This window comes from Salvelinus sp. IW2-2015, linkage group LG33 (genome assembly GCF_002910315.2).
Source record: "Salvelinus sp. IW2-2015 linkage group LG33, ASM291031v2, whole genome shotgun sequence".
Taxonomy (NCBI): Eukaryota; Metazoa; Chordata; class Actinopteri; order Salmoniformes; family Salmonidae; genus Salvelinus; species Salvelinus sp. IW2-2015.
Genome location: NC_036872.1, coordinates 7,260,953 through 7,284,708, shown reverse-complemented (window position 1 = coordinate 7,284,708; position 23,756 = coordinate 7,260,953). Strand labels below are relative to the sequence as shown.

The 23,756-nt window shown below is 45.5% G+C and overlaps 1 protein-coding gene across 2 annotated transcripts in view; it reads right to left on the bottom strand.

The window, feature by feature from the left end:
* The window catches only part of LOC111957902 (disabled homolog 2-interacting protein-like), a 97,648-nt gene that overhangs the window by 33,279 nt on the left and 40,613 nt on the right, over positions 1-23,756 (bottom strand). The window contains exons 2-3 of one of the 2 annotated variants that reach the window (XM_023978991.3): positions 15,038-15,141; positions 11,023-11,141 (exon numbers count right to left, since the gene is read on the bottom strand). In XM_023978991.3, the coding sequence (XP_023834759.1) occupies positions 11,023-11,141; positions 15,038-15,141 (223 nt within the window). Of the gene's footprint in view, positions 1-859; positions 1,227-11,022; positions 11,142-15,037; positions 15,142-23,756 lie in introns of those variants that run through there. The other variant, XM_023978992.1, reaches the window with a different exon arrangement.

Below are 23,756 nucleotides of genomic sequence, written 5' to 3'. Positions count from 1 at the left end.
CAGTCAGAGAAGCTCTGCAGAACTGAGGAAAAAAAAACCATCTCCAACTCTCTATGATCACACGTGTGCACACTCATTGCTAGTGCTGGACACACACACACACACACACCACACACACACAACACACACACACACACACACACACACACACACACACACACACACACACACACACACACACCACACACACAACACACACACACACACACACACACACACACACACACACACACACACACAGCAGGGTAGAGCTGGTTGCCACTCCTGTAGTGAATATTTCAGAAGCTTTTAGAACATATCGGGTGGCTGCCTTTCAGAACACAGATGAAAAGTGATTTTGAGACCCACCTAGTGTCTTTCAACATACCACATGCCAACAGTCTTGTCATGTGTGAACACTGTTTGGAGCCATAGGACATTAGAAACTAAATGGTAATCTGGGAGAGATGTTAAGCGCCGGGTGGAAGGTCGAGGACATTCTTGAGATGTCATTATAGAGTGAACTACAGTGTTGTGCATCTATTCTGGCACAAAGGAACACTATGCTGCCTGGCTAAACACAAATGAATGTGTCTACTAGGAGCAAATATTGACTGCGACAAGCCATCATTCAACATTTTCATTCTATGAAATAAAAACCAGAACAATCAGGACGACAGCTAGACTACTGCCTTGCATCCAAACACAAGAAACACCCTCAAAGTCTACAGACAAATAATAAGACGCCAAGCCCACAAAACCTATATAGAAATTCTGAGACATTTGCGTAGAATGCACTGTGTCAAGCGTTCCTAACACACTGAGATGGAGACAGTGCAGTCCATCAGATGGATGATCGAGTCTGAGGCGGAATACTCACCAGACATTCCGTCAGAATCCCCGGGAACAATTTGAGCAAGGAGGAGAAAGAGGAAGAGGTGGTGGATGAGGAGACAGCCGTCTCAGTGCTCCATTTTCTTCTGTGTGGTGAGAGCGGGGGAAAGCATGGTGGGGCTCATTCAGCCTGCACAGCGTGCTGCTGCTAGCCTATTGCTCTCCTTCCCTCCCTCCCTCCCAGTCTGTCTGTCTCCTCCGGACTCTTTACTCTAGCCCCGCCGAGAGAGCCACAGCCTGCCCTACTTCCTCCCCCGCTCCTCTCCTTTAAGTGGGCCACTGCTCCCTCTCTCTCCCTCTATCTGGCTGGCGGAGGACTGCTTGTGCCCACCGTCTTGTGCTCCCTCTCTCTATCCCCCTCACCCTCTCTTTCGTCTGTCTGTCTGTCTGCCTCCGTGTGTGTGTGCGCGCGCAGCGGAAGCAGGCTGTCTGGTGTGCTGTAACTCTGCCCCCTCCTGCTGCAGTGTGTGTGCGCGTGTGAGTGTGGTCTTTTGTCCTGGTGTCTTTGTGACGGACTGGCCTGCTCCCTACACAGAGATCTGCCTCTGGGGATTAGCAGTCACTCACTGCAGATCACACAACTCTCTCTCTATTTCTCGTTCCTCTTTTCATAGAAGCAGCAGCAGGGACAGACCAAAGGTTAGTGGTGCTGCACAATGTACTTAGGGGGTGCAGTACAAGGTGAGGCCATATGGTATGCTGTTTGGTCAATCGGATCATTTGAAGCTGTACTCTGTTCAGAAGAATTCAGCAGCCTTGTTTAGAGTGCAGCACTCACTACAGTTCAGAGCTCTAGAACAAGGGTAAAGCATAAGTGGTCCTTATCTTCCCTATAGTGTCAGAAGAGTTCCATCCATTAAAACAGCCACCTCTGAGAATCAAAGACTTTCACTCATGCACAACTTATTGGAGGCACATACACACAACGCTACAATAAATAATATACACACTTGATAAGTGTCAGGTTTTTTGTGTTTCTATGACAACACTGCGTCAGGGAAAATGGTATCTTTGCTTCCTGGCAACTGACACTGTTCACGGGTAAGTGGGCAATTTTCAGCCTATTTTTTTTTCTACACTTCACAAGATGTTTTTTTTCTTCTCTCCTTTCACACAAATGATTGTGTCTCTGGAGTCTGACATGGAAGTGAGTGCAGGTTGAGCCACACGACCATGGCACATAAATTACGTCACCCACAGCATTTTGGTACCTTGAGTGCATTCTGCGCATCTCCCCATTATTGCATGAGAAGTTAACAATTATCATCTTCGGCATAAAACCGCTGAGTACTCCAGAGGAGGATAATAAAGGTTGCTAAGCAGTACTGTATTAAAGGTGGCGTAATGGAAAAACAAAGACCTCTTAGTAAAGAATAGGAGAGATGGTCGAAATCACAGCCCAAAACTTGGACTGTGTCCTACAAAGTGATTTATCTCCTGCTTAACGGCCCTTTAACAATTAGGGTACCCAATTACAGGTCAGGAACCCACACAGGACAAATAAGTACGTGCGTGTGCGTGTGAAACAATGAACCGCAGCGGTCAAGGATTGGGTTAAGCTCTCACTTAAAACAAAATAAATCCGAAGTAACAAGATAGGGGCTTTGTGCTGATCAGTGGGATTCACTGCCGTAAACGTTATAGCTTACCACTTCCATTGCCTGATCAGATCACTGCTCAGTCAGAACAATGCCCTCTGGTAATAATGTACCAGCATATACTGTAAACCTTCCGCATCAACAAGATCTCCACCACAACACTGTCCTGACCTGCACCCATGATGATGTCAACTCCAGTTGCGCTGCCATTTCTGGGCTAGTGCGTCGACAAAAATCCGTCTTGCAGCAGACAGAATCTTGTTTTCTGTAGCCATTAGTATCTGATTCTCAACAAACGTGTGCTAAAATGTCAGACACAAAACTGATGGGAATCCCGGTACAGCACCACCAGCGTAATAGACAATGCTGTCCTCCTGGCATGGTGTTTACAGGCTCTCGTAGGCTCCGAATCTCGACAGGACTAGAGCAGGGCTGGATTAGCATGCAGTCTGTCGGTGAGAAGATCTCCGAGTAATTTCCCATGTCAGGCAGTGTTGAGAAGACAGGAGGACAGAACTCCTGCTCCTGTCAGGAGTTATCGTATGGGCCTGCATTATTAAGTTGCTTGGCTCCAAGCCGATTAAGCAAGAGAGCACAGTCACGATGCCAGGAACATTTGGCTGAAAGTCTCGACAAAAGGGTCTGTTCTGACACAAGGACCAATGTGTAATGTCTTCTACAAACCAGCAGTTTGTTACAAGTGTGGTCACTATCGAATACAATGCATTTGCTGTGTAAAATGAACCTCTATACGTGAAAATGTGGAATTTGACCTGCTGTTTGCCAACAGACTGCCCCCTGCTGGGTGGCCTTTAAAAAAAATCTGAACGAAGGCTCTTGCATGTCTTATCAATCTCTCTGAAAACAAAACACCCTATATAAAGGCTAAGCTACATATGGTATTGACATAATAGGTTTCTTCAATGATTTGTGTGCATCTAATCCAAGCTGATAATGTGAAATGTCATTACTTTTGAAATAGAAACAAGTAAAAGAATGCTGCATTGTTTTGTGTGGGTTAAACATGTAAATTGTTAGCTGATGATTGCCTGATACGCCTAATCTTAGGAAGCACACGCTGAAACTGTATGGTTGAGAAAAATATGTTTTATAACAGATGCACCGCACTGAGTGAAAGGGCATGCGTGGAGACATTTCGCAGTTGTTTATTCTCATGGATTAGGCCTAGGCTAAGTCAAACAGGGCCAAGAAATGTGGCACTGTTCAGAGGTGTGTGGTCCAAGCCAAATTCATGAACGACAGAGGCAATAAGACAATGGAAATACGGCACTGAAGCATAACTTACGATTACAGGCTACTAAGCTACTAAAATAGACTCATTTATGAAATAGGCTTTATCTGAATAAATCAATTACATTTGAACATAAAAATGGAAAGGAGATTTGACATCACTATTGCAATTAGACAACAATACAATGAAGACCTAGTCCCTAATGGTAGTGTATGGATCCAGTCATGAGGCATGTTATTAGTTATATTATTCAGGAACCAATAGATAGATCTAATTTTTGGAAATGGCCCTTGAAAAGCGAGAAATCGTACAGATTTAGCCTATAATAATAGGCTATCCTACAAGATTAGGAATTCCCTCACCTTCCAGAAGGCATGAAATGCCAGCAAGTCATCCAATTAAGCATGAATCTCAGAGACACAAAAAGGCTGCAGACTGCGAGGCCAAATCCTCTTCCGGTAATTATTATGCGCCACATCCATATCGCTAATCCCTGACTGCCTGGGCTATGCCAGTAAATACCTGAGTGACATTGAAACAGTCAGGATGCATCTGAGAACATACAGTACATTATTGATTCATCTATTCAGTGCATTTCCTGGGTAAAGTTACTACTTATTTGATTACTAAATCAGTGGGCTATAATGTTTATGGTGTAGAATGCATGGTCAGTCAGTCAGAGCAGATGGCTCAGGAATGGAAGGAGCAGGTCCTCTTATGTCAGGAGAGAGAAGCGGGTAACAGAGAGCATGCTCAAAGAGACTGGGGGAGGAGAGGAGGAGAGGGAGCCTATTCAGCCCAAATCAGAGGAAGGCACACAGACTGGATGGGCTGGTTGGTTTGGATTTGATGAGGCTAATCCCCAATAGGTGCCAGGAACCATCGTCTGTCTACACATCACACACATGCCCAACTCTATCTCAATGTACAAATCGCATCCACTCTCCTTAGGCTCTTACACTTAATCCACTACGTCGGGCCCTTCACTGCACGCACATACTCCCATCACGTCCATATCTCAGCACATAGCAGCACCACTGCCCTTTCCTAGTACTCGCAGCTTTGGTCCAGAACCCAGAGGACCTACCCACTGAGCAATCACTGGCTCAACAAGGCCAATAGAAATATAGTATACAGTATCAGCTGGAATGCATGCCTGTGTAACCATATTTAATACAAATACATATTGTTATCAGGCTCTGAATCTGAGACAGCAGCTTGCCATCAAAACATTTCCTCTTGGTCTCTCGAGTGGCGCAGCGGTCTTGAGGCGTCACTACAGATCCGGGTTTGATCCCAGGCTCACAGCCGGCCGTGACTGAGAGACCCATGAGGTGGCGCGCAATTGGCCCAGCGTCGTCTAGGTTAGGGGAGGATTTGGGCAGCTGGGATTTCATTGTCCCATCGCGCTCTAATGACTCCTTGTGACGGGCCGGGTGCCTGCAAGCTGACTTCAGTCACCAGCTGGACGATGTTTCCTCTGATACATTGGTGTGGCTGGCTTCTGGGTTAAGCGGGCAGTGTGTCAAGAAGCAGTGCGGCTTGGCAGGGTCGTGTTTCGGAGGATGCATAGCTCCGACCTTCGCCTCTCCCGAGTCCGTAGTTGAGTTGCAGCGATGTGGGAGAAGACTAACTACCAATTGCAGAGAAAAAGGGCCAATTTTTTAAATATATATTTTTTATTAATAATAATAATTTCCTATTTCTCTCCCTTAAAGCCCAAACAAAGACACAAGGACTCGTGCATCTGAGAAGCCTTCATATCTCCTGGTATTACTGTGTGTTCTGTTCTCATGCCTGGCATTCACTCGGTTACAGAGCTGTGTGCGACTGTGATTAAGTAAGCCACTGCTTGTACAGTACTGCCCTGAGCTGGGGTAAAAATATGACCTGGAAACCTTTTCTATGGCTAACCAGGCGATGGAAGTGAGACCACTGAAACAGTACAGCCCTGGGTGGGTGCCTCTTCCTCAGTTCACTGTTCTGGGCATCTATCCGAAGAAAGGCCAAGGCGACCCGGGTCAGCAGAACAAATGTCTCAAAGACAAAGGAGGTCCAAACACATGGCATTATGTCACAACACAGTGTGCAGCTATGGAATATGGAGAAAGCCCACTATATTAGCGGATCATACAGGCTTGATAATGAGATGGCTGATAATGGCTTGATAATGAGAGGGCACATGTTCAGAAACTGTAAAGAACCTTACCTATCACATCTAGAAACAGTCAACTTATTAATCATAACCTCGTATCATATCCTTCTGAACAGTCATTACCTCCTTGGATCTGCAAAAGCCCAAGCCTTACATATGATTCAGTACATCACAAATTGGCTTAATTATTTATTTACTAGCTAACTAAATGGTAACACAGGATAAACATACACATTTAATACATAAAAAACAGGTCCCTAGCAGACTGGCAACAATATGGCTGCTTGTTACAAATTACATGGAGAGGGCAAGAGAGGGACAGAGACACAAACTTGGTACATTTAAAAATTACTCTCACTTATTAGTACTCCTATACTTTGCACACGAACCGCCACCCGCTTGGAGTAAGAAATCATGAATGTATTTACGTGAAAATGCCTTGGTTCGCCGTGTATCTCTCTCGGAACCGGGCCGCCTTGTATAGGGGGTTGTGCCTTTTAGCGGCACGCTTGTAAGGCTCTGATTTGTCCCAAAATGGTTCCACAAGTCTTCTACTGTTGTCCTTTTCTGTAGTTGTCCGGTATCCGGTGACTTGTCGTGTAGTCCTGAACAGAACTACAGAGTTTATTCTCCTTCCATTCGCTCTGGAAGATGCCTCTTTGAAGCTAGCTAGCCGTGTTGACAGTTCCTAGTGGGGTGATGAGAGTAGAGTACTACGGTGGTTTGAGCAGAGTAGTAGAATGGTCCCACTTCAATTCGCTTTTCTAGATACTTTACTTAGGACAGCTAATCAGCCGTACCAGTGATTGTCTGGGAGGTGACTTTATCGTCTCTACCTCGTGTTGAGATTCAGAGTTCAAGCCACTTTAAACGTGAGCTGCAGCTCTACGTCTCTCTGGTCCGATATGTTAATTCTTAACCCATCATTTTATACAGTTTGTTAGAAAGGGCGGTTCCGTCAGGCTGACACACTCTCTGACCTCACTCAGGGGCGTAACTTGTACGCCCCTGAGGACAACCATGGCATCCGTGACAGAGGGAGAAGCGTCCATCCATGTAAGATAGTCTAGCTAGCTACATTTTCAGATATTATACGTTTTTAATTTGGTCAGAAAGTCGTTTTCATTTCAAGTTAAAGCGTACTGTAGCTAGCTGGCTTGCTAGCTAACGTTAAGTGTATGATCTGTGTAGTAATATTATTCATATCTCAGAGCCATTTGTATTGCTAGTTAACTTAACAATATGTAACTGTATCGATTTCCCCCACATCACTAACATTCAACCTTTATATTTGAGGGAAGTCCATGTAATTATAGAAACACAAACACTCACTCAGTGGGTTGTGTAAACTAATTTAAAGTAGTGGACCTGCCATAGACTGGTGATGAAGGCACCCCCTCGGTCTGCTCTTCTACACTACTAGAGCCAGGAGCTAGGATGCCAGTTCCAAACACACCCACACAAACACACCCTCAAAAGTAACACCCACAATTCAAGCATCTATGGTCCGCTGCATCATAGCCTAGTGGTTAGAGCGCTGGGCCAGCAACCGAAAGGTCCGAAAGGTTGCTGGATCGAATCTCCGAGCTGACAAGGTAAAAATATGTCATTCTGCCCCTGAGCAAGGCAGTTAACCCACTGTTCCCCGGGCACCGAAGACGTGGATGTTGATTAAGGCAGCCCCCCGCACCTCTCTGATTTAGAGGGGTTGGGTTAAATGCAGAAGACACATTTCAGTTGAAGGCATTCAGATGTACAACTGACTAGGTATCCCCCTTTCCCTTTCTCCAGTAGAGCGTACACATTACAGACTGGGCTCCTGAGTGGCGCAGCGTTCTATGGCACTGCATCTTAGTGCTAGAGGTGTCACAACCGGATGTGATTGGGAGTCCCATAGGGTAACGCACAATTGGCCCAGCGTCGTTAGGGCTTGGCCAGGGTAGGCCGTCATTGTAAATAAGAATTTGTTGTTAACGGACTTGCCTAAAAAACAAAAACAAGCATGGCCACTCTAGTGGCTGTGTAGATAATACATCAGGCTCCCCTGCCTTGTGGTTGCCATGAGGACGATTTCCTCTTCGTCCAGCCCCGGGATAATGGGCAGGTGTAATGGTGGATGAAATCTCCTGACAGCACAGCTCAGCCAATCCCTCTCCCACCTACATATGAACCATATAAATCCCTGCATGACTCTAAGTCACTCTGGATAAGAGCGTCTGCTAAATGAATAAAATGTAAAATGATTCACAGCAACAGTATAGAACAGTCAGCAACCACGATACTGTCTGAAGAGTGTCATTCTACCACCAAGTGAGGTGCCACAGCCCCACAGTATGAGGGTCGGAGAGAAGGACCGAAGTTTTTATTTTATACTTTATTTATACAGGTATGTCAATTAAGAACAAATTCTTATTGACAACGATGACCTATCAAACATAAAAATAAATAACAATTACACTATACGTGCAGTATCGATATACACACTTACACAATACCTGGAAAACAAACACAAAACACGAAAAGTAAAACACATTCTTCAGTAAAAACGCCCTCTTACATCCGCTTGAATTGCCCTAGATCAATGGTTCCCAAGCTTTTTATAGTCCCGTACCACTTCAAACATTCAACCTCCAGCTGCGTACCTACCCCCTCTAGCACCAGGGTCAGCACACTTTCCAATGTTGTTTTTTGCCATCATTGTAAGCCTGCCACACGCACACTATACGATACATTTAATAAACATAAGAATGAGTGTGAGTTTGTCACAACCCGACTCGTGGGAAGTGACAAAGAGCTCTTATAGGACCAGGGCACAAATCATAATCAATAATTTTGCTCTTTATTTATCCATCTTACATAAAAAAACATATTTGTTAATTGAAAATTGTGAATAACTCACCACAGGTTAATGAGAAGGGTGTGCTTGAAAGGATGCACATAACTACGCAATGTTGGGTTGTATTGGAGAGAGTCTCAGTCTTAAATCATTTTCCACACACAGTCTGTGCCTGTGTTTAGTTTTCATGCTAGTGAGGGCCGAGAATCACCTCTCACATAGGTACGTGGTTGCAAAGGGCATCAGTGTCTTAACAGCGTGATTTGCCAAGGCAGGATACTCTGAGCGCAGCCCAACCCAGAAATCTGGGAGTTGCTTCTGATTAAATTCAATTTTCACAGAACCGCTTGTTGCAATTTCAATGAGGCTCTTTTGTTCAGATATCAGCAAGTGGACTGGAGGCAGGGCTTGAAAGGGATAACGAATCCAGTTGTTTGTGTCATCCGTTTTGGGAAAGTACCTGCGTAATTGCGCACCCAACTCGCTCAGGTGCTTCGCTATATCACATTTGACATTGTCTGTAAGCTTGAGTTCATTTGCACACAAAAATATTCATACAATGATGGAAAACCTGTGTGTTGTCCTCCAACTTCTTAATCATAGCCTCAATTTTGTCCCACACATTGAATATAGTTGCGGAGAGTCCCTGTTATCCTAGATTCAGATCATTCAGGCGAGAAAAAACATCCCCCAGATAGGCCAGTCATGTGAGAAACTCGTCATCATGCAAGCGGTCAGACAAGTGAAAATTATGGTTAGTAAAGAAAACTTTAAGCTTGTCTCTCAATTCAAAAAGATCTGTCAATACTTTGCCCCTTGATAACCAGCGCACTTCTGTATGTTGTAAAAGCGTTACATGGTCGCTGCCCATATCATTGCATAGTGCAGAAAATACACGAGAGTTCAGGGGCCTTGCTTTAACAAAGTTAACAATTTTCACTGTAGTGTCCAAAAGGTCTTTCAAGCTGTCAGGCATTCCTTTGGCAGCAAGAGCCTCTCGGTGGATGCTGCAGTGTACCCAAGTGGCGTCGGGAGCAACTGCTTGCACGTGCTTTACCACTCCACTATGACTCCCTGTCATGGCTTTTGTGCCATCAGTACAGATACCAACACATCTTAACCCCCAAAGTCCATTTGATGTCACAAAGCTGTCCAGTACTTTAAAAATATCCTCTCCTGTTGTCCTGGTTTCCAGTGGTTTGCAGAAGAGGATGTCTTCCTTAATTGACCCCTCATAAAAGTAACGGACATATACCAGGAGCAGTGCCAGGCCCGCCACGTCTGACTCATCCAGCTGTAACGCATAGAGTTCACTGGCTTGTATGCGAAGCAGTAAATGTTTCAAAACTTCTCCTGCCATGTCATTGATGCGTCGTGAAACAGTGTTGTTTGATGAAGGCATTGTCTGTATAGTTTTTGGGGGCTTTTTCCCCCAGCATTGTCCCAGCCATATCTGCGGCAGCAAGAATAATTAAGTCCCCCACAATAGAATGGGGCTTGCCTGTCCTAGCCACTCGGTAGCTCACCATATAAGACGCTTCTAGCCCCTTCTTATTCATGATATCTGTTGCTTTTATACATGTCTTAAATCTCGCTCAAAAAACTCCTGCGGCTTATTTTTTAAATTGGCATGTTGTATTTTTAAATGTCTGCGCAAGAGTTTCATCGAGTTGTGAGATAGTACTTTTTCCACATATAACACACTGTGGCTGAGGAAAGGCCCTACTCCCAATATAAGTGAACCACAAAATCAATGTAGTTCTCATCATATTTGCACCTCTTCGATGATCCAATGTCCCTGTCTGTTGTTCGGTGCTTTCCCGGGTAAGGGGGCAGTAGCTCTTCAGCTGCATCAGATTCACAACTGTCGGTGTCCATGCTAGCTGGGCTAACAACAAATGTAGAATTACTGATGCTAGCATTGGATGTGCTCATGGAAGCAGAACAACTTGTGTCGTCGACAGGTGCAGGTGTAGTACTGTCTCTATGGACGCGGGCCTTACTTTAAAAAAAAAACATTTATAAATTTTCGAGCAAACAGGATGAGCAGCAGCTACGTTTGGCTACATACGGACCGTTAGTGGAATTCCCGCAAGAGAGTTACGGTTAATGTGATTGGATGTTAATTATTTGACTAGGCTACCTGTATTGTGTTGTTATTTCGCTGAACACTAAATGGTTAATTTTATTTTTGACAGTGAAACAAGGCTACTCAAGCGAGAAAAAAACCTCACCCAAATGTATAGTTAGTCCCGTTGGAAAATAGTTCTGTGTGTGTATGTGAAGTACTTGTTCAGTTGCATCTCACCTGTCATTGTCTGCGGTTTTGAAGCCCGGCAAGATGTTTCTGAAGCTGCTGTTGCGGTCCAGCTTGGGTTGGCTCTTGGTGCGTTTGATGGAACCCTTCAGTCTGCGACTCAGGAAACCCTGGACCGGGAGAGAGGGGAGTCGCCGTGGCCCAGGGGGGAGGAGAGAAACCAGAGGTTGAAAATTCACTCAGACTCTCCTTTAATTTAAAATAACAAAATAACACAATATAAATGGTGGAGCAACAAGAGAAAAATTATATTGATTGAGTGTTCTCCGTCTCCTCTCATCCGTGGCATTTGGATAGAGCAGTGCATTGTTGTGTGGATCTCTCCGGCACATCTGCTCGCTGTGCACACACAGCAGAAGCAGCCGCGTTGATGTGCGACTCTCCTAAGTCCCTGTTACCATGGAAACTGTTGGCGGGCGTGGGGAGGATAAAAAAATAAAAAACTGTATTCCACATAAAATGACATGACTGGAGCGGCCGCGAGTTCAGAGGGGAAAGCTGAGCATGTGCTTTTGATAGGCTGCCCAGATTAGAGAGAGATTAAAAAGCGTTGGATTATTTCTAAGACCTAGACCTGTCTGTGTTCGAGTAGTGGAGAGGGACAAACAAACGCCTCAGCGACAATCATTTGATGAGATAATGATGGTGCTGCAATCCTAAATACTAAGCAAGGCTACTTCCCTGTATAGTTAATGAATTGCATTAATTATTATTTGAGCAAATGAATGAACTATACATGCCATAGAAGAAGACAGTGGGAGGAAAGATGGGAAAAGGCTGTATAAGGCTGTGGGTATTAAGGACAAAAAGACATCAACAGTAGTGATGGGGGGAAAAAACGATACAGCAACATCCCGGGACATTCTTTTTTTTACAATATATCGTATCCTTTTGACAATATCGCAATATGATATTTGCGCTAGTTTGGCTATACCTGCACCAAAACTCTAGTATTTTTCCTTCATAGCTTGTTCTCCATCTTCTTTTTGAACATGGAGCCAATTTGTTTTCAGCACTGTTATTTTCCTGACTGATCAAAACTCATTTTTTCATGGCTTGCTCTTGTCCCTCTGCAGCAGACATATGGTGAGCAATGTTTGGAACATCGAATCGCAACAAATCACAGTATAGAATCGGAATACATATAGAACTGTGAGAATCATAAGAATCGCAATATATTATATCAGCACACAGTATCGTGATAATATTGTATTGTGATGGTCCCTGGCAATTCCCAGTCTTAATCACCGGACAGACACTGATAAATAAATCCAATAACAGCTTTTCACTGGGATCGGTCTCACACTTCCTTTCCTACTGGCTCACACATTAAACAAATGAACAGCTCACAGACATCACACCATAGCTAATGTAGCTGCAACGTGCACACAGATTTGTGAAATGGACCGTTTCCTGAATAAATTGTCGATGCTAGTCCTAACAGAGTCTGTTTCAAGGAACAACATGAGCCAAAAATAAAACTTTTGCTCAGCCAGAAGAGAACAATATCCATCTGCAATATTGCACAAGCACTGCTCCTAAAAAAAAAGCCTATTTCCTTCTAGAATAGCCTAACCAAGGGTAATTTTAATTTACAGTTTGTTACATTTTACAGCCTACATTATATTTGTGCCATGTGAATTATACCAACTCCACAATTAATTACGAGCTCCATACAAACAGAAAGGAAATCTTCAATGTATCCAAGAAATGCGTGACACTGACAACTAAAATACACAAAAAGGAAGAAAACATGAATGACATCACATTACAGATGTTGACCATAGCCGAACACTCGGTGATGAGGTGACTTGAGGTTGGGTTGTACTGGTTGAAGTCAACTCCCATTTCTAAAACGGGAACCTTCAAGCAAATTAGTCCTTCAAAAGACCTTCCAAACATTTCTGCTTCTGGCAAAGAAACCATCCTTTCCAATTATGACAGGCTCTTGGGAGGCATTACTCCTTTCCTGCTGTAATTTGTGGGGAATTTTCTGGGCTCTCTATTCTTAGGCCTTCCCCTCCAATGACATTTGCAGAGTGACTGGGAGGGGAATTGTTGATGGGTCTCGACAGGGCTGGAGGAGGGAGAGGTGTTTGATGATGCCGCAGACCCCAGCTCCCCTACAGAGCACCTCTGGCATGGGTAGAGTAGTGTAGTGTAGGGCTGGGCTGGGCTGGGTAGGGCAGGCAATCACTGGATGAACAGTGATTGGCCTGTGCTTTTCTTTTTTGGGGGGACTGCAGTGCTGCATGTACGTTTGACCACTCCAAAAACAAAACACAAATCAGGAGTTTGGCACACGCCATTGAGTAGTGGTGCTGATCGAGCCAGTAAGTAGACCTAGAAGTAGAACCTCAAATCAAAGACTCACGGCTGTGTTCAAACTACAGCGGAAATTATCTCTCTCTTCTCTCTTTACAACTTCAGATTGGTATGAATGAGACTGGTGGGATATCCTCCTCTCTGTTGGTTTTTCCTGCTGGTTCTCACATGGACCACCTGCTAGCGGTGTTGAGTTCCTCCTGGGGCACTGGGCCTCGCCCTCACAGCCAGGGTTCCTCATTCCCCCTTTCTCCTGCTCCAACAGGCTCCAGGTCCCCCTCCCACCCACCCAACCACTCTGAGCTCAGCTCATGATGGCCAGCCTCTCGCCCTCCAGTCCCACAGGAAGACACAAGACAATTAGTGGGAGGAGCCACAGCGTGTCAACACCGTCCCGTTTCATCCTACGGCTTTCATTGTGCGCATCATTTCATTGGACTTTATCCCATTTGAGAACATCCTGAGAGAGACACAGAAGGAGAGAGGAGATGTCTGTACTAACCTATATTTAGGCATATCCTTAAAGAGAGATTGTCAAATGAGAAGCGAGGCACTGCATCACTAATAGTGTCTTACATTGAAGGCCTGGATGTCTCTCCTGTAATGCAAAGAGCAAGGGTAATCCGTCACCATGCTCTAATCAGCTAACGAATCCACTGACGTGTCTCAGGTATGACGAACGACACGGAGGGAGGCGCTCAGCAGTAATGTCACCATGGTAACCTGCCCCTAGGAGAACTCAGCCAGGATGGCATTGGAGGCACCGGTGACTGAACAACAACCACAACGACTCAGCTAGGTTATACCGTAGCTACGTTAGCAACAGTCCTACGCCAGCCTGCCAGGGCTTTGTTTGGCTGGGAATTCTCAGTCCCATCTCTGGTTACACAACAAGTCATTAACAATTGATTAGGCTCTGTGGCAGTGAAGCAAACGAGGATAAGCTGATCAGATCTCTGTTGTCTCTCCCTCCAGCGTGACCGCTCAGAGCCAAAATGCCATCTGACAACATGGAGCTGGTCCTCTAGCACCACCAGCCTGACCTGAGGGCTCCTCCATCTACCTAGACTCCATTTAAACACAGTATCAAGAAGGTTACTGTGCTCGTCTCAATCCAACAGAGGTGAACGACATGACCTCCATCTTACAGTAAAGAAAGCCCACTGATTAGCAGCATGGCATTACAAACACAACAGGTGTGTGTGTGAGTGATCACACAACCTTTTATGTTCACTGTCAGCTCCCATCATCCGCTCTCAGGGGAACACAATTATCTGATCATATTCAGTTGGAACTTCCCTATGGGGGTAAGGCACCAGAGTCTTGCCTCCTCCATTAATAGCAAGGAAATAGATTTTCTTGGCCAAAGAAAGCTACTGAGACAAGGACCTAACCACACCTGTATGATTTTAAAACACAAAGCTGTACATCAAAAGCATTAAAAACACTATTTACATGCAGTTGGTTTATACAGAGTAGATGTCAAATATCTCATGCTCCCCACTGACCTCTAGAGGGCATGAGACAAACAATAGTGTAGCTGTGTGTTTGTGAATGACAGACAGAGAGACACAAACAGAGAGACACAAACAGAGAGACACAGAGAGAGAGACACAGAGACAAACAGAGAGAGAGAGCAAGCGAGCAGTAGAGTAGATTAGGTGCACTAATGAATGCTCACCGTGACTTTGAAGGAGGTGGAGGTGGATGGCTCTATGGAGGTGCACTTGTCCAGAGCGCTGCCCGGCATACTGCGCCTGCGGCCAACCCTCTCAGGAGGGAGCTCTGAGAGAGGAGAGACATCCACATGAACGTTCTTAGTGCACAATTCAGTCAAATTCCAAAGGTAGATGTTTGCAGATCTATTATAATCCCGAACAATGTCCATATGATCTTCAGAAAGGAGCGAGCACACAAATTAAAAAGGGTATGCTTTTCTAGTTTGTTTATTTTTCTTAAAAAAGGTACAATCTGTAAGTTCTTGCTGTTCAATGGTCATTTCAATATTATCGCCTATCCACAGATTTTTTTAATAATATAATTTATCCATACGAATCTAATTCTCAATGTCACTCTTGCGTGTATCTTTCCCACACAACCCCTTGGCTTTCTCTGAATGATTTGTGTTTGGGATGCGCTACACGTCCCCCCTGTTTGTCTATGCGGAACGCAACGAGAGAAAGAGAGTTTGCCCAGAAAACAAATGACTGACAGAGTGCAGCCATCCGTGAGAGACAAAGATCTATGAAATCCATACATGTTCTCTTTCTGTGCAGCAGTATCTGTTCAAAGTTGATAGGCCAAGAGTGAAGTGTCACTCTCATTTCTGCGCCGCTGCCTCTGTTGGAGAGATAAGACTAACAAGAGAGCAGACCTCTGAGCTCCCTCATTTATCGCCTCACACTTTCTCATGGAGGAAGGAGGAGATAACAGACAATGGCACCGCATTCAATTACATGATCAACTTTTGATAGTGAAAAAACTTCACTTCTGGTTTTTCGAACAATTTCAGCTAATAATGGGTTTCGCTAGGCTAGCTACAATTGCTGATCAACCACAGAAAGGCCAAAGAATAATATCAAAGCACATCAACACGACAAGATCACTTCAAACAACCAGGAAGGGAACGCTGTCAAAATGGGAAAGTGATGTGTAGAAAACGTCTGGCTGCAAAAGGTCTGGAGATAGTTTACACTGAGTTTGGCTGTCTCAGGAGATATCCTCTCACTGCATCCTCCGCTTGGCTTAGTTTCAGAAGGCATCGACAAAAATCTGCCTTGGATTAGCTGACATTTTTTCAAGGGTACAGTAGTCTAAAAGTTGTTGGAAATATAGCCTAAAATGTTGCTTCAAATCAATAAAATCACACCATTATTACTTCGTTCAATTTTAAATTAATTGAAGGTAGGCTTACATCAAATACATTGCATTCGGAAATACTTTCCCCACATTTTGTTACGTTACAGCCTTATTCTAAAATTGATTAAATTTACATTTTCCTCATCAATCTACACACAAATACACCATAATGACAAAGCAAAAACAGGTTCTTAGAATATTTTGCAAATATATAAAAAAAAAAAATAATCTTATTTACATAAGTATTCAGACCCTTTGCTATGACACTCCAAATTGAGCTCAGGTGCATCCTGTTTCCATTGATCATCCGTGAAATGTTTCCACAACTTGATTCGAGTCCACCTGTGGTAAATTAAATTGGACATGATTTGGAAAGGCACACACCTGTCTATTTAAGGTCCCACAGTTGACAGTGCATGTCAGAGCAAAAACCAAGCCATGAGGTCGAAGGAATTGTTCATAGAGCGTCGAGACAGGATTGTGTCGAGACACATGTGTGGGGAAGGGTACCAAAAAATGTCTTCAGCATTAAAGGTCTCCAAGAACAGCGACTTCCATCATTCTTAAATGGAAGAAGTTTGGAACCACCAAGAGTTGGCTGCTGGCCGCCCGGCCAAACTGAGCAATCGGGGGAGAAGGGCCTTAGTCAGGGAGGTGACCAAAAACCTGATGGTCACTCTGACGGAGCTCCAGAGTTCCTCTGTGGAGATGGGACCACCTTCCAGAAGGACAACCAACCATCTCTGTAGCACTCCACGAATCAGGTCTTTATGGTAGAGTGGCCAGACGGAAGCCACTCCTCAGTAAAATGCACATGACAGCTTGTTTGGAGTTTGCTAAAAAGGCACCTAAAGGACTCTCTGACCATGAGAAACAAGATTCTCTGGTCTGATGAAACCAAGATTGAACTCCTTGGCCGGAATGCCAAGCTTCACGTCTGGAGGAAACCTGGCACCATCCCTATGGTGCAGCATGGTGGTGGTAACATCATGCTGTGGGATGTTTTTCAGCGGCAGGGCCTGGGAGACTAGTCAGGAGAGAGCAAGATGAATGAAGCAAAGTACAGAGAGATCCTTGATGAAAACCTGTTACAGAGCACTCAGGACCTCAGACTGGGGCGAAGGTTCACCTTCCAACAGGACAATGACCCTAGGCCCACAGCCAAGACCACGCAGGAGTGGCTTCGGGACAATTCTCTGAATGTCCTTGAGTGGCCCAGCCTGAGCCTGGACTTGAACCCGATCTAACATCTCTGGAGAGACCTGAAAATAGCTGCTCAGCGACACTTCTCATCCAACCTGGCAATGCTTGAGAGGATCTGCAGAGAAGAATTGGAGAAACTCCCCAAATATAGGTGTGCCAAGCTTGTAACGTCATACCCAAGAAGACTCGAGGCTGTAATCTCTGCCAAAGGTGCTTCAACAACGTACTGAGAAAAGGGTCTGAATACTTATGTAAATGTAATTTACGTTTTTTTATTTGTAATAAATTTGTTAACATTTCTAAAAACCTGTTTTTGCTTTGTCGTTATTGGGTAACACAACAAAAAAAAACAGCAAATGCAACTAACAATTTTGGAGTCACAAGTTTGATTTAATCAGTGTGCTAGGAATATGGGACTAAATAATACACTTTTACAGATGCTAAACTACAGGACTGTTTTGCTATCACAGACTGGAACATGTTCCGGGATTCTTCCGATGGCATTGAGGAGTACACCACGTCAGTCACTGGCTTTATCAATAAGTGCATCGAGGACGTCGTCCCCACAGTGACTGTACGTACATATCCCAACTAGAAGCCATGGATTAAAGGCAACATTCGCACTGAGCTAATGGGTAGAGCTGACGCTTTCAAGGTGCGGGACTCTAACCCGGAAGCTTACAAGAAATCCTGCTATGCCCTGCGACAAACCATCAAACAGGCAAAGTGTCAATACAGGGCTAAGATTGAATCATACTACACCGGCTCCGACGCTCGTCTTACGTGGCAGGGCTTGCAAACTATTACAGACTACAAAGGGAAGCACAGGCGCGAGCTGTCCAGTGACACGAGCCTACCAGATGAGATAAATCACTTCTATGCTCGCTTCGAGGCACGCAACACAAAGTTGTCTGGTGTTCAACTTTCCCAAGTTCTCTCACGTCACCCCGCTCRTCCGCTCTCTCCACTGGCTTCCAGTTGAAGCTCGCATCCGCTACAAGACCATGGTGCTTGCCTACGGAGCTGTGAGGGGAACGGCACCTCCGTACCTTCAGGCTCTGATCAGGCCCTACACCCAAACAAGGGCACTGCGTTCATCCACCTCTGGCCTGCTCGCCTCCCTACCTCTGAGGAAGTACAGTTCCCGCTCAGCCCAGTCAAAACTGTTCGCTGCTCTGGCACCCCAATGGTGGAACAAACTCCCTCACGACGCCAGGTCAGCGGAGTCAATCACCACCTTCCGGAGACACCTGAAACCCCACCTCTTTAAGGAATACCTAGGATAGGATAAAGTCATCCTTCTAACCCCCCCCCCCCTTAAAAGAGTTAGATGCACTATTGTAAAGTGGTTGTTCCACTGGATATCATAAGGTGAATGCACCAATTTGTAAGTCGCTCTGGATAAGAGCGTCTGCTAAATGACTTAAATGTAAAATGTAAAATGCAACACTGAGGCATGCATAAGAGCATCAGCTGTTCCGGACGATTGTGTGATCACGCACTCCGGAGCCGACGTGAGTAAGCCCTTTAAACAGGTCAACATACACAAGGCTGCGGGGACAGACGGATTACCAGAACGTGTGCTCCGGGCATGTGCTGACCAAATGGCAGGTGTCTTCACTGACATTTTCAACATGTCCCTGATTGAGTCTGTAATACCAACATGTTTCAAGCAGACCACCATAGTCCCTCTGCCCAAAAACACAAAGGCAACCTGCCTAAATGACTACAGACCCGTAGCACTCACGTCCGTAGCCATGAAGTGCTTTGAAAGGTTAGTCATGGCTCACATCAACACCATAATCCTAGAAACCCTAGACCCACTCCAATTTGCATACCGCCCCAACAGATCCACAGATGATGCAATATATATTGCACTCCACACTGCCCTTTCCCACCTGGACAAAAGGAACACTTATGTGAGAATGCTATTCATCTGCCACGCTGATCCTCAACACTGGAGCTCCCCAGGGGTGCGTGCTCAGTCTCCTCCTGTACTCCCTGTTCACCCACGACTGCATGGCCAGGCACGACTCCAACACCATCATTAAGTTTGCAGACGACCCAACAGTGGTAGGCCTGATCACCGACAACGACGAGACAGCCTATAGAGAGGAGGTCAGAGACCTGGCCGGGTGGTGCCAGAATAACAACCTATCCCTCAACGTAACCAAGACTAAGGAGATGATTGTGGACTACAGGAAAAGGAGGACCGAGCACTCATTCTCAACGACGGTGCTGTAGTGGAGCAGGTTGGTGTCCACATCAACAACAAACTAGAATGGTCCAAATACACCAAGACAGTCGTGAAGAGGGCACGACAAAGCCTATTCCCCCTCAGGAAACTAAAACGATTTGGCATGCGTCCTGAGATCCTAAAAAGGTTCCACAGCTGCAACATCGAGAGCATCCTGACTGGTTGCATCACTGCCTGGTACGGCAATTGCTCGGCCTCTGACCACAAGGCACTACAGAGGGTAGTGCGTACGGCCCAGTACATCACTAGGGCTAAGCTGCCTGCCATCCAGGATGTCTACACCAGGCGGTGAAGGCCCTAAAAATTGTCAAAGACCCCAGCCATAGAGTGTTCTCTCTACTACCGCATGGCAAGCTGTATCGGAGTGCCAAGTCTAGGACAAAAAGGCTTCTCAACAGTTTTTACCCCCAAGCCATAAGACTCCTGAACAGGTAATCAAATGGCTACTCTGTGCATTGTGTGCCCCCCCAACCCCTCTTTTTACGCTGCTGCTACTCTCTGTTTATCTTATATGCATAGTCACTTTAACTATACATTCATGTACATACTACCTCAATTGGGCCACCAACCAGTGCTCCTGCACATTGGCTAACCGGGCTATCTTCATTGTGTCCCACCCACCACCCGCCAACTCCTCTTTTACGCTACTGCGATTCTCTGTTCATCATATACGCATAGTCACTTTAACCATATCTACATGTACATACTACCTCAATCAGCCTGACTAACCCGTGTCTGTATGTAGCCTCACTACTTTTATAGCCTCGCTACTGTATATAGCCTGTCTTTTTACTGTTGTTTTATTTCTTTACCTACCTATTGTTCACCTAATATATTTTTTGCACTATTGGTTAGAGCCTGTAAGTAAGCATTTCACTGTAAGGTCTACACCTGTTGTATTCAGCGCACGTGACAAATAAACTTTGATTTGATAGACATAAGTGAATGTGGACTTTTGGTCCCTAAAATGGGGGGGACTATGTGTACAAAGTGCTGTAATTTCTAAACGGTTAACCCGATATGGATAAAAATACTAAAGTTGATAAATCCAAAGTGCTGGAGTACAGAGCCAAAACAAAAATGTGTCACTGTCCCAATACTTTTGGAGCTCACTGTATGTGCCAAACCCCATATCTTTGCAGTTCTCATTCCTGTATACAGTAAGAGATCATTAGCATAGCCATTAAAGGGAGACCTGAGCCAACTCCCCGTGCTTACCGTGGCGAGAGAGTGACTGGGCAGGCACCGTGTTATGCGGTGAAGCGCACGGTGTCCCCAGTGCGCACGCATAGCCCGGTGCGCTACATCGCAGCTCCTCAAATCGGCCGGGCTAGAGTGGGCATCGAGCCAGGAGGGATGATGCCGGCTCAGCGCATCTGGTCTCCAGTGCGTCTCCTCGGCCCGGGGTATACTGCACCAGCCCTACGCACGGTGTCCCCGGTTCGCCAGCACAGCCCAGTGTGGCCTGTTCCAACTCCCCGCACTTGCCGGGCTACAGGGGGGATCCAGCCAGGACGAGTTGTGCTAGCTCTGCGTCAAGACCGCCAGTACGCCTCCACGGTCCAGTGCATCCGGTGCCTAGGCCAAGGCCTCCTGCATGTCTCCCCAGCCTGGTGAGTTCTGTGCCTGTGCTAAGCCCTAACCCTCCTGCATGTCTCCCCAGCCTGGTGAGTCCTGTGCCTGCTCCCAGAGCCAGGCCTCCTGTGTGTCTCTCCATTCCAGTGATGATCCATGGCAAGAAGCCTCCAGTAATGATCCATGGCACGAAGCCTCCAGTGATGATCCATGGCACGAAGCTCTCAGTGATGATCCATGGCAGCGAAGCCTCCAGTGATGATCCATGGACGAAGCCACCAGTGATGATCCATGGTACGAAGCCTCCAGTGATGATCCATGGCACGAAGCTTCCTGTGATGATCCATGGCACGAAGCCTCCTGTGATGAACCACGGCACGAAGCCTCCAGTGAGGAGTTATGGCACGAGGCCTCCAACGAAGGACGTCAGTCCGGAGCCTCCAGCAACGCCCTCTAGTCCGGAGCCCTCCAGCGACTCCCTCCTGTCCGGAGCAGCCAGGTCTCCCTCCTGTCCGGAGCAGCCAGGTCTCCCTCCTGTCCGGAGCAGCCAGGTCTCCCTCCTGTCCGGGGCCCGCTGCGAGGGTCCCCGGTCCGGGGTCGGCGGTAAGGGTCCCCGGACGTCAAAAACACATAGTACTTGTATATCTGAATGTCCTCTGTTTTTGTTTAGGTGTGAGTTGACACTTGCATGCTGTCTAGGGGTTGAGAGTCCACAAGAATGACCCCTGGCCCACCCCTCAGGAGCATAACACACCTCCTTTACTGGGATTAGTTTCTCCCCTCCCTTCCCACAACAACCAAAAACAATGACACTTTTCACTGGAGCATAATGCAGCAATGAGCTAGATAGGTGATCATTACAAAGGCCATGGAAAATGATCATGACTTTTACAATGACTGCAATGAAATGAATCCTCTGTTGGTATTTCGGTGTAATGTGCAGTACTGTGACTATTAGGTGTTTAATCACCATTTGGCCAGACTTTGACCTTTTACGCCTGAAGAGGAAACCAAATTAGAACAGATAACTTAGAGACACTTTTGTTGAACTTACAAAACAGAGCAGGCTTTAGTTAGCAGATATAGTAAAGGCAAAGAAGGAACTGTCATAGGAGGAAAAGTTCCATGCATGTAAAGAAGTTGTTTTAAGCAGTCTTAAACCCCTTGTCCTATTTAGAACAAACCTCACCAGGAGTTCAATAAAATTTATAAAGCCCTTTTTACATCAGCCAATGTCACAAAGGGCTATACAAAAACCCCAAACCCCAGACAGCAAGCAATGCAGATGTGTAAGCACAGTGGCTAGGAAAAACTCCCTAGAAAGGCAGGAACCTAGGAAGAAACCTAGAGGAACCAGGCTCTGAGGGGTGGCCAGTCCTCTTCTGGCTGTGCCGGGTGACGATTATAACAGTACATGGCCAAGATGTTCAAGTATATGTAGATTGCTGATATTTTTATTTGGTTAAATCCATTTTAGAATAAGGCTGTAACGGTCTGAATACTTTCCAAAGGCACTGTACAGTATATGAACGCAGCTGCCACGTCATTAAAGCCATTAGATGTAGTTTATCATAGCACTCTGCGCTTTATTACAGGCGACAATTTTAGTACTCATCACTGCAATCTCTGCCAGAAAGTTAATTGGCCCTCTGATGTCACATAGGTTGATACTTTGTTTTCATTCATAAAGGACATTTACAAAAAAGTCACACTGTACCTAACAACACCCGGTCTCAGGGATGGCTAACTCTGGAAATGTTCTTGCACCTTATTTGTGGAACAATCTTCAAAATGCTCTTAAATGTGACGTTCTGGTGCCTCTAGGGTAATTCAGAAAGCTGATTGAGGACCTTTTTTATGACTGTGTTTCTCTTTCTGCTTGCATTTTGTATTTATATTTTGATGTGTGTGTTTTCTATAATTGATGTAATGCAGGGCTCATCTGTAAAAGAGACCTTCATCTCAGTATGACTTCCTGATAAAATCAAATAAATTCCTCTGTTTCTCTTTCATACACTCTCACCAGATGCGCAGAGACTACCAACCTCTCTGTGAACACCCTGGCTCTGCCCAGGAGTAGTTAGACACTGCAACCACACAGAGCTGGTTTTATCAATGACTGATGATACTATTACTGCCCCTGCAGCATTGTGCTATGCTCCTGGGCCCGTATTCATAAAGTGTCTCAGAGTAGAAGTGCTGATCTAGGATCAGGGCCGTATCCACAAAGCGTCTCAGAGTAGAAAATGTGCTGAGAATAGAGACAATTTACTCCTACACTTATGGGTCAAAATAAAAGTTATGCATGAAGCCTCTATTCATAACCTAATCTAGAGTCCTACCTAGTCAACAGATATGTAGGACACCTCGTGAGCGGTCCTAACCAGTTAAGAGATACCGGCACGTGTCTTGATAGTGAGTCAGTGGTTCCTGCGCCACATGCGATTGCTTCATTTATTGGTTTGATCATATAGGAATATCAAAACAACTACAATGTAGACCTACA